The 11,059-nt window shown below is 47.3% G+C and overlaps 1 protein-coding gene across 3 annotated transcripts; it reads left to right on the top strand.

Annotated features, from left to right (window-relative positions):
* The first annotated feature begins 5,298 nt into the window (after nucleotides 1-5,298).
* si:ch211-203b8.6 (ankyrin repeat domain-containing protein) lies at nucleotides 5,299-10,940 on the top strand. 3 transcript variants are annotated; one of them, XM_035525110.1, is made up of 6 exons: nucleotides 5,299-5,361; nucleotides 5,616-6,157; nucleotides 7,626-7,897; nucleotides 8,192-8,744; nucleotides 9,287-9,583; nucleotides 10,273-10,940. In XM_035525110.1, exons 3-6 carry the CDS (start codon nucleotides 7,647-7,649, stop codon nucleotides 10,417-10,419), a joined length of 1,248 nt encoding a protein of 415 aa, XP_035381003.1. In that variant the 5' UTR covers nucleotides 5,299-5,361; nucleotides 5,616-6,157; nucleotides 7,626-7,646; the 3' UTR covers nucleotides 10,420-10,940. The 3 variants fall into 3 exon arrangements, with proteins under 3 accessions (XP_035381003.1, XP_026882680.2, XP_035381004.1); XM_027026879.2 differs by lacking the exon at nucleotides 5,299-5,361 and having other exon boundaries at nucleotides 5,461-6,157; XM_035525111.1 differs by lacking the exon at nucleotides 5,299-5,361 and having other exon boundaries at nucleotides 5,461-6,157; nucleotides 9,287-9,625; nucleotides 10,273-10,356.
* The last annotated feature ends 119 nt before the right edge of the window (nucleotides 10,941-11,059 follow it).

Here is an 11,059-nt window from a genome sequence, read left to right as displayed (position 1 = left end):
CTACTGCTCTGCGTCGTTTTGTGGTGCGATACTGGGGCTGTTCTTTCCACCACGCTGCCCTTGGCGTTCCAGCCAGGGGGCCGAGCCAATCAGCGGGGACACGCTCCTATAAATCCTTGTCGTTGTCATAAAAATGACCTCTACAACTGCCTTTAGGCCCCATTGCAACCGAACTCCTACACCATTAGGTGACGGAAACCAGCCCTGTGGCAAGATAGCTGTCCTGGACCCACAGTGGGTTTCAAGAACTCTGACTCTTAACTGATAGAGTAACATAATACAGATGTTGATGAGATGAAAACGCGCAGGGGTTGTACCTGAAGGGCCTGTGAAATGTGGAGTGGTTAAATCATTAAGGAATGTTCAGAACAGAACAACTTCGTATTCCATCAAAAATATGAGAGCACGCGACTTCAGGCCAGCCGTGTTGAGGGCAATTAATTTGGGCATGCAGGCTGTTCGGAACGTGCAGGGCTGTTCAAAGCAGTTATACTTCAGAGATCTTATGTGGTCCAGTGATTCTAATGTGTTTTGTATTGGAAGCTGCCAAGGCAGTTGTATATCCATTAGACTGCTACAGGATTCAGGAACACTAGCTTTCATTACACTAACACTCTACATTAATGTGACCTACAATACCACAGGATACACTGCACTAATATTCACTACACCAACATTTACTACAATGCCACAGGATTCATTACACCAACATTCACTACAATACCACAGGATTCACTTCACTAACATTCACTACAATACTACAGTATTCACTACACTAACATTCACTACAATACTACCTCATTAACTATACTAATATTCACTACAATACTACAGGATTTACTACACTAACATCTACTGTAATGACGTGAGGTAAGATGCAGGATGCCAATGGTGAGGGGAGCCATGTTTATTGAGGGTAAATCCAGAATCATAATCATTGTAATGATCCGTATCAAAAATCAGGATGAGCCAAAAGAGTCCAACAGACAAACACAAAGTAAACACAGAAAGACCAGAGAATGAAACAAACACAGGCAAACAAACTAAACAGAGAGACCAGAGAATGAAACAAACACAGGCAAACAAACTAAACAGAGAGACCAGAGAATGAAACAAACACAGGCAAACAAACTAAACAGAGAGACCAGAGAATGAAACAAACACAAGGCAACACAATCCACACAAGCAAACCACAAAAAGGTTTAAAAACAAGGTAAAAGGAGGAACAGGTGACACTAATAACGGGTGGGGAAAAGCAAACGAGGGGCGGAGCAGACAAATGAGCAAGCAAAGAAAAACATTGACATGAGACGGTTGCCAGCAAAACGGAGACACCACGGACAGGCCAATTGCGACTACCACACCATCACTCACTACAATTCTGCAGTATTCATAAACACGCTTGACTGAAGCAAGTATCAGGACTACAATAAAAAAAGAAAGAAAAAAACAACTTCTAGTGTGCAAAAATGGCCCAGGCACTAGTTATGCCTATAACAAGTTTTACCTAATAATTATTTGCCATTTCAGCCACCAGCTCTGTAAACAATCTTGGTGAGGCTTGTTTGTGACTCTGTGAGTGTGTGTGTGTGTGTGTGTGTGTGTGTGTGTGGGGTCAGGAGCGAGGAGTTTGCGCAGGCCAGCTCAGCTAACGCGTGTTCAGCTTTCCAGTTTGCACTTTGCATCGCCCTGGGGAACTGAACGTCACTTGCGGAACAGAGAAACCAGAGGAAACATCTGCGGGAATCATGTGCGGAGCCGTTCGGACAGGAAGGGTAACATCTTACGCCTGTGGAACAGGACATTTGGTGCATCTTACCATGGTTCCATTTTTGTTTTTGTATTTATATGTTATATATGTTTTTTTATCCAAGCCAGAGCAAGAAGAGCAGATCGGTTTTTGGTGCAGTTTCTGTTTTTTAGTGAGTTACTATTGCTGTTTGAACCACAGCTTTTCTGTTTTAATGATGTTGGTGGTTGTTGGCTTCAGTGACCCCTGCGTGACGGTGCTATGTGCAGGTCAGTGGGTTGATTTCAGTTAGGATCTAATTATAGAAGGAACCTCTGAACCTAGCAGGGCTGCACTGCTAGAGAGACCCTCCTCTCTTCCCAGGGTGCTGTTGGTTACGTACAAATGGACACATCTGCTTCGGACCACCGGTGGCATCCACCCATGGCAATGTGTCTGAACAAAGAGAGAGAGAGAGAGAGACAGAGACAGAGAGAGACGTGTACCGAGAAGCTGTATTAGTTCTGGAACTTTCCTTCCATGTAAGTTTTATTAATGTCGGGTAGTTCAAAGCATCTGCCATCAGATTTAATCCAGATCCTTGTGAGTTATGACCACACTCATATAAAAGTCACGTTATCTTTTTTTAATTTCAGGCTTGTATTATTCTTGTTTCTGCCTCACAAAGAGTCGTAACTATTTGCACTTACACGTGGGTGGTCAGTTTTTTTGTTGTGTAATGTGTCATCTTACTGCATCATTTTGGACTCCCGTCGGTCTGAGTGGGCTCTGCTCAGTGGCAGATACGAATATATCAGGAATCGTGACCTCCAACCCAGGAGGCCTTTTTCTCTGCCCATGTGAACATTTTCACATCGATATGAAATGCCAGGACCGATCCTAAGCCCAGTGTTTACATCGCATCTCAGCAGGATTCCTGCCCCTGTTATGGCTAGGTTGGCCAGGAAAACGGGGCCAATGTCAGCACACCTCCTCCGACGTTCCCGGGAATGCCAACCCCGACCTCACACACTTGGGAGGTCGGTCCCAGTCGTCGGTTTTCTCTGTCCCACTTTCCCACCATTTGTCTAAAAGAGTGATGGGTGGAGGCTGAAAACATGGATCATTGTAAAAGTGACGGGTGGAGGCCAGGAACACAAAGCATTCTGAAAGAGTGACGGGTGGAGGCGGGAAACAGAGCGTTATGAAAGAGTGACGGGTGGAGGCCAAAAACACAGAGTGTTATGAAATAGTGACGGGTGGAGGCCAAAAACACAGAGTGTTATGAAATAGTGACGGGTGGAGGCTGAAAACACATAGCATTCTAAAAGACCACGGAAGGCTCAGAAACCCACAAACAGTTAAAACTGCGCAGGGTGAGTATTGCAGAAGATGAACGCGAATGTCCAGGAGACGGAGACGAACAAACAAACAAACAAAAACAGAAGTATGAATAAGAGGGAAAGTGCATGCTTGGACCCTGAGAGATGAAGCAGCATGTGCTTTCACTTAGGTCCTCTGGCTATGATTTGCACAGAGACCATGTGGGGTCAGTGTGTGTGTTAATTAGATCTGTGTTCTTTTAACACGACTCTGTACAGAGTTCTGCACGAACTGGGTATGGGCTCATAGTTCTACTGAGTGTACCGGACTCATACACCAGTTTTTCTTCACCAAAACTGGTCTGCTGGGTGGGGGTGTTGGATTACACGCATATAAGAAACAGCTTGTATATGTGTGAAGTGTGAAGGTGGTACCAGATAGGTCATGAAGGGTGCACACGAGGTCAGAGAGACTACAAGACTCAACCAAAGTTCTACACAACTTTTTTTTAAAAGCCCATGAAATCAGAAAATGCAACAGCAGAGGTGATAGAAAGGATGTCAAATACTCCAAAGCTGTTCAGCTATTAGATGCTATGGTACATCCACATGGATGGCAGCTGTTCCCCTAGAGCTTGATGTTCTACATTTGATCAGTTAGCTCGAGAATTTACCATATATAGTGTGGCATGCAGACTTTTCTCAGTCCTAAATATAATAAAGAGTTTGTGGAGGCGAAAGAGCAGGCAATTTCAGCTTCTTATATATATATATATATATATATATATATATATATATATATATATATATATATATATATATATATATATATATATATATATATATATAAAGAAAATTTGAATGCTCTCAAAAGTGTTTGAATTTACTTTTAGGAATGTTTGAACTTCTGTCAGTGCTGAGGGGATTTGACATTTTGCCAGTTGCTTGTTTTCTTTAAGGAAAATACATCCAGCAGCTCAGAATTCACGTTCACTCTCGGCCTCGCTGGGAGAATTGAAAAACAAACCACTCAACATGAATTTCACCGTGCTGTGTTTTACGTCCCGAGTTGGAAAAGCTGCACGTGTTTTCTTTTCCGCAGCATGCACGCTGCTCACGCGCGCTGAGGCACCATAACGGGATGTCTGAATTATCGTCTGTCTGTAGACCCCCTGCCTGGTGGCCCCACGCTGGATGTACAGTGTGCTACAGCAGTTAAACGAACTCATCCTGAAGACAAATGCACTTGGAGAGCCACGGTAAACACAAGCTTTTTTCAGGGGAGTTTTATGAGGTGCCCTGACAGGTGTTGCGATGTCGAGCCCCTGCAGGGAAATCCCGTGAGGACCCGGAGCAGTTCATCCCGGGCTTCCTCCCACACTCACTGACTAAATCCGCAGGTGAGTGTTCAAGCAAACGTAGTGGACCTTTTATCCAACTAATATGAATTGAAAACAGGGTCACTGATGCAGACTGTACGCTTGAGATGAGCAGATGTTAGAAGTGTTGTGAAGATTCATTATGGCAGGTTTGATACTGAGTGATTATTACTATTGGCAAGAATCTGAAGCACAAGCCAATAGATGTTATAATATAAGTTTTTTTTCCCCTGCATAAATGCTAGAGCTTCAAGTTGCTCTTTTGACCTTATGTAAGAGCTGGTTCCAGTACCCAAATCTGAACACCAGTCTCAGTGTCCCGAGAAGGCCATGCACTAACACTCCGAACTGAACTCAGTAAGCATATGTAGGAAAACAATAAAACTAATATGGACGTCGACTGCTGAATCTGTGGCACAATAAGATGTCGATAGGCTGTCAGACAATAAGAACTGAACCAGTCTAAACTGCACTAAGCGCAACAGTACATTAATTTCATTCATTCTGCATTGTTGCAGTATTTTAGATGATGAAACACCACCCTCTAGTGGACACAATCAGAAATCGCTCCTAATTGGAACGACATTGCCCTCTTTTGGTTTGTTAGAGAACATAACATGGCATATTCTACAAACGCTTCAAAAGGGTAGTGAATTATTTCGAGCTCCAAAAAAAAAAAAAAAAAAGCAAAATTAAAAAAAAGAAACATTTACACCATGTGGCAGATCGTACTGAATCTGCTTCATCCCTTCCCTTTATGTCGACCAGACCTCCCACGCGCTCCTACAAACGCCCCTCGGGGAGGGGGTGGCGTCACTCCTCCGCGGACGTTGGGATGACCGCTGCGGTGACGTCCACCTGATCCCGCTTAGAAACGAGATAGCTTTCCCTTCCGTGACCTCTTTCGAGTGTCACCACGGCTAGATCGCAAGTACGTAAATTAATGTTTAGTACCTGTGCAACAACCAAAGCTATTTATTAAATTCAATTCTGAATGCGACTGAATCCTGTGGCGGGTTCTGAATTGGATTTTGTTTTTTTGTTGTTTATGCTTATTAATTACATTGTTTAGATTATTAATATCGATTTTTGTTGTTGTTGTTAACATGTTAATCTTAATCTTCAGATGGTGATTCTGCACTTATACTAAATCCCTCTTTCTAACTTTGCGTAACTTTGCTTTAGCTCATGTTCCAGTGGCAAACAGCCAATGGACGATTATTTAATTCCACTTCTGGAGTAACTTGCACAGCACAGGTGCAAACCTGTTCCAGGTAAATCAGGTTTTACAAAATGCATATGGAATCAAACATCTCAGACCAAGAGTGCTGGTCTAGGGCCAGTTTCTGAGTGACGGTGCGCACTGGGAAATGAAAGGTGAAAACTGATCCCAGATCAGTCCCTCGGAGGAGTTGGACGTTCACGAGCCAGAGTGCGTAATTAGCATAGCGTTCGCATTTCACAGCGCGCTGCGTGTGTGTGCCTGCCATGGGGGCATTGGGCATGCGCAGTGCCTTTTGTTTCTGGATCCAACACGAGCTTCTTCCCCTCCCGCCTCCTCCCGGCCAACATACCATCACGTTGCGTCAGTCTCTGTCGGAAAAACCAGCTCCATAGCAACCTCTTAGGAGCGCAAAGAAACCCCGCGGACGGAGCGGCGAGCCGAGGAGCAGCGATCCAGCACCTGGCCGGCGCGCAACGGTTCCCGGCGCGGCTGCCCCGGAGAGGTAGTGTAACTTGTCTCACTTCTCTTCCAGAAACGTGGCGTGCGGAGATGTGCCAGCGCACACCCCCTGGGGTCTGGGTTTTTTTCTTCTTTTTTTTTCTTCCTCTCGGGCAGGATTAAGTGGGAGTTTCGTTCGCAAATCTTTTTTACGAGTCGCTCAGATTGGGGCCGAGGTTCTCCTAACAGACCTGCCATGCAAAGGTACAAACGTTCCCTTTCAAAGACGACGACGGCAGGCCTTTTGTTACTTCTGTAAAGAGCCTTTTGTTACTTCTGTGAAACACTGTCTCATGCCCCTACATCTTCCGTGAAAGTCACTGTCTGGTTTGATGTGGGGATGGTTTATGAGCTCTGGCATCAGTTCCTCTGCTCCAACCAGCTCCTGTAAGCAGAGGGCGATGGCGGGGGCCGGGACGCAGCCCAGAGCCCGGTAACGGCTTAGTGACAAATAACGGTAGGAAGGCTGCTGGGCTGGCTGTCATCCACCCACACACCACCGAACGCCCACACCATGACAGGCCGTTCACGCCTCCAGGGCCCCCGCTGCTCACAGCTCCACTTGGCTCTCTCACACACACACACACACACACACACACAAACACACACTGTCACTGGCACTGAGAGTGTAATTTTGTAGGTACTCTATGTTCTCTTGCATGTGATAATGTCGGGGGGAGGGGGGGGGGTGTTTGTTGGTCTCTCTATAGAGATAAAATATTATCGTTAATGGACAGTAAGATGGAGTAAAATCCACTTTTTTGATCACTGTAAAAAGCTGAAAGATTTCTGTTCACTTAGTGTTTAGTGGAAGATCCTCATGAAGATAATACTCGTGTGTCTGAGCTGTATTTTGTGCAGCTGTTTCTACAGGCTACACACATGCATTATTAGTGAAAAACAGTCGCCTTAAATGCTACTAAATGTGTGTGATGTAAAGGGCAAATAACATCCTGGTATCTGCGTAATGTCTGATAACTTTATAACACCCAATAACTATCAAGTGACACCCTGCCAGAAAAGTGAATAGAAATCATTTTAAAAAGCCATCACGCTCAGATACCATGGTGGCGAGGTCTCTGGATTGTATAATAGAGTAGAAAACACAGAACGCTGAAATCTGCCAAGCACTCGTGGTATGACTGATGGTTGCTGGCACTGATGGAATGAGACATTAAACATTGCGTAAAATGTTCTGGCATGATTTATTGTAGCCTGGACAGTTATCTAACATATAAATGTGGTTCAGAACTGGTATTGTGTAAATGATCTAGTACTTGCCAAAGAAACTTGGGGACTGTTAACACACACGGCCCCCTGGTGGATCCTGTCTGTACTGTAAGACATTTTAATTTATGAGGCAACTTCATCTTCTTGATTCAGATCGAATAAATAATGCAATTATGGCTTCATCTGTAAACATATTCCCACCTCACCGGAGCGTATTCCAGAGCTTTCCGTGCCTCTCCCAGCCTGCAGGGTCCGCTGGCGGCATGGCATACGCAGAGCCCGAGTTGCAGTGTAGGTGGCTGGCGCTGCACGACTCGGTGACCCTCGGCCCCTCAGAGAGGAGGACTCGCACGTCCTCCGCTGCCGCTGCCAGGAGCAGGCAGTGGAGGTTACACAGCTGCCGGAGGCCCCGGCACGCCCTGCTGGACGAGCGCAGGCTACACCGCGCCACCTGGGACGGCTGCCTGGAGCAGGTGAAGGCCCTGCTGGAGCATGGCATCCCTGTGAACTGCCAGTGAGTGACCTACAACCTTTAACCTATGGCAGATTGTCATCTGCTTTTATACCAGGTGTGTGTTTGTTTGTACTGGTAGTTACATTTGTAGAGCTTGTCAGAATTGCACCATGTGTCCAGAGAAATAGGATGTTACTTCGTGTGTTCTGAATTAAATGAGGAAGCAAAACACTCTCTCCTTGAAAATGTGTTGCTGGTCTGCACTCTGGCCTGCCCTCAGCGTTCACTAGCTTTTCTAGACACGGGGTGCTTTTTACGACGGCACGTCGTTTGTGTGCACGTTTGGCATTGCAGGGACCCTCATGGCTGGACGGCCGTCCACCATGCCGCTTTCTGTGGTCACCTGGCTCTGCTGCGGCTGTTGCTTGGCCCCGGCCAGGCGGAGGTGAACCGCCGGGATTTCTTCGGCTGCACCCCCCTGCACCGGGCCTGCATGGGGGGTGACGCAGACACCGCCGAATACCTCCTCCACAAGGGGGCGTCGCACGAGGCACGCTCCGACTGCGGGCAGACGCCCCTCCACCTGGCAGCGGCCGGTGGGCACCTGGGCTCGGCACGGGTCCTGATCCAACACCTGGCTGCCCCCGACCCCCGGGACTCGCACGGGTGGACGCCGCTGCACTGGGCGGTGTTTGGGGGGCGGGGTGACCTGGCTGAGCTCCTGCTGGACAACGGGGCGGATGTGGAGGGGGCGGGCGCACTGGGGCCCAGCCCCCTGCAGCTGGCGGTGATGGTGGGCGACGAGGCGGGCACGAGACTCCTGCTCCACCGCGGAGCCGACGCCAACCTCCCAGGCTGTGGTGGGAGAACGGCGCTGCACCTGTGCGCCCGCTCCGCGGCGAAGAAGGTGCAGTGATGGTTTTCAAAAACAAAAGACGCATTATTGTCAAAGCATATACAACATGAGTACACTCTATAAGATAAGATAACAAAGGTCTAAAACTCTAGTTAAGATATGTTTTTGTTTGTGGGCGTTTTGTTTTTGTTTTTGAGTTTATAATGACTATAGGGCTTATTCGTGCCTGAAGCGCTTGTGCTTCAGTGTTTACAAATAAAGCCTTATGCTAAATGATGTCATTAGACATTACTACCACCGAGGTTTGTGTATCTAAGATAATCCCATAAGTTTGTAGGGCTTTTCTGTCAGTAATGTCTATGCTACGGCCCATAGGCGGAGTCAGGCCCTCTTTGCTCTTGAGGCTAACGCTGCATTGCCAGTGTGTCATGCCAAGTGCACTCAACGGAGCAGATGGCGTTCAGGGTGGGTGACACACAGTGCTTTTCGCGCTCCACCATCACTTCACCCCCCACCTTCTCTCTTCTTCCTGTTCCCTTCATCTTCTCTCTCATTTCCACATTTCCCTCCACCACAAACCCCACCTCCCCCAGATCCTGCAGCACCTGCTGGCAGCTGGGGCAGCGGTGGGCGCGCGGGACGTGGACGGGGCCGCGCCGCTCCACCTGGCGGCCCGCGCTGGCTCCGGGGCCGTGGTGCACCTGCTGATCCTGAGCGGATCCGGCCTGGAGGACAGGGATGGCCTGCAGATGACGCCGCTGCACTACGCCGCCCTGCAGGACAACGGCGAGGCCGCCAAGCTGCTGCTGCACTACGGCGCGCAGGTGGACGCAGCCGAGCGCCTGGGACGGACACCGCTGCACCTGGCCGTGGAGAGGGGACACTGCAAGGTGCCCATGCTCCCGATGGCTTGAGGGTCTATACAGCAGGGGGTACGGACCCGGCCCGAGCCCAGTGCTGGGGGGGGGGGAGGACACCCATGCACCATGTAACATTTTCCCTGTGGTAGTAGGCTACACCTCAGCATGTTAAAGCTGCTGTAACCAGTTTTGAAGTCCGACTCATTTTTTCAACACTTAAGACACCAAGACCCACCCACTTCCTCCAATCCCAATCCCTCCAGTCAGACCTTTCTCCAAATCACTTATTTTCAAAAACAGGCACACTTGGCACATAACTTTTTTTAATATGATAATTTAGTAAGCCACAAGCAAGGCACTTCGCCATAATTCCCAAACTTGAGTAATTGGGTGGGGAGAGATGCACACTTCCTACACTTCACTGTGCTAGGCTGAGAAACTTCTCGCCTTATCTGAGCATATTTTAGGGGTCATTATCAGGATGTAGTTCACGCTGTTGTTTAAAAACTTGGTTACATCAGCTTTAAGGGCTGAATCTGCAATCTCTTGGCTCTGATTGAGACCCACTTGGGTTAGTAAAATGCGTATATTAAAGCAATATGACTTAAATTTGGCAGTCTAAGTCAACATCTTAACTGTTATTTTCATTACGTTGTCTCCCCGGTGCCCAGTACAGTCCACTTTGTCTGTTAGTCATCAGTGACCCCTTCGCTCAACAGGTCCTGGGCATTTTGCTGGAGAGTGGGGCAGACCCTTCAGTTAGGACCAAGTGGAGAGAGACTGCGGAGGATGTGGCAAGGACACACGAGCAGCTCGCGTCGCTGGAGCTGCTCCAGCAGCACAGCGAGCGAGCCCGTACGGGATAGGGTTTAGACTACTAATAACCTGTTGTTTTGACATTTACATATGAATCCAACGGCCATCGAGACTTGAAGACCCAGTTTTACTGAACTAAAAGGACTACTTTTGGATTGAGACATTTTTTAAACTAATTACGCTTTGCTGTTTGGTAGCATCAGTCCACGGCTACGTGCGGGTATTGTGTACGCATAGCGTGCGGTCCTTTGACGGCGCGCGCACCTTTTGAGCTGAGCTCACGGTCACGTTTCGGAGACGTACTCGCGGAGGGATATGTTCAGGCTCAGCGGTGAACGCTCATACTCGAGTTTCTGGAATCGACGTCATTGAAACTTTGGCGTGACTGAAAATGATGGGATTCAATATATTTGTGTATACAAACGTTACTGGTTAATCATTTAAATTGAACAGCTATTCGTTTAAAAAAAGAATTAACGTTTAAAGGGTGAATCGTGTTATTTTTTTAGAGTAATATTGATAGAGACACTATTAATGCTCAATGTATCCACTTATGTAATGTTGTATTGAAATAAATGTTATAAATATATATTTTTCATAAATAAGAGGCCCCGATCTATATATCATCAACATTAATAGGACACGAAACGCGGATGTGTACCTGACTGTAACTTTGGTGTTACACGGCTG

This window comes from Electrophorus electricus, chromosome 4 (assembly GCF_013358815.1).
Source record: "Electrophorus electricus isolate fEleEle1 chromosome 4, fEleEle1.pri, whole genome shotgun sequence".
Lineage (NCBI taxonomy): Eukaryota > Metazoa > Chordata > Actinopteri > Gymnotiformes > Gymnotidae > Electrophorus > Electrophorus electricus.
The sequence above is the reverse complement of the archived record's forward strand: the minus strand, read 5'-3'. Positions and strand labels throughout refer to the sequence as shown.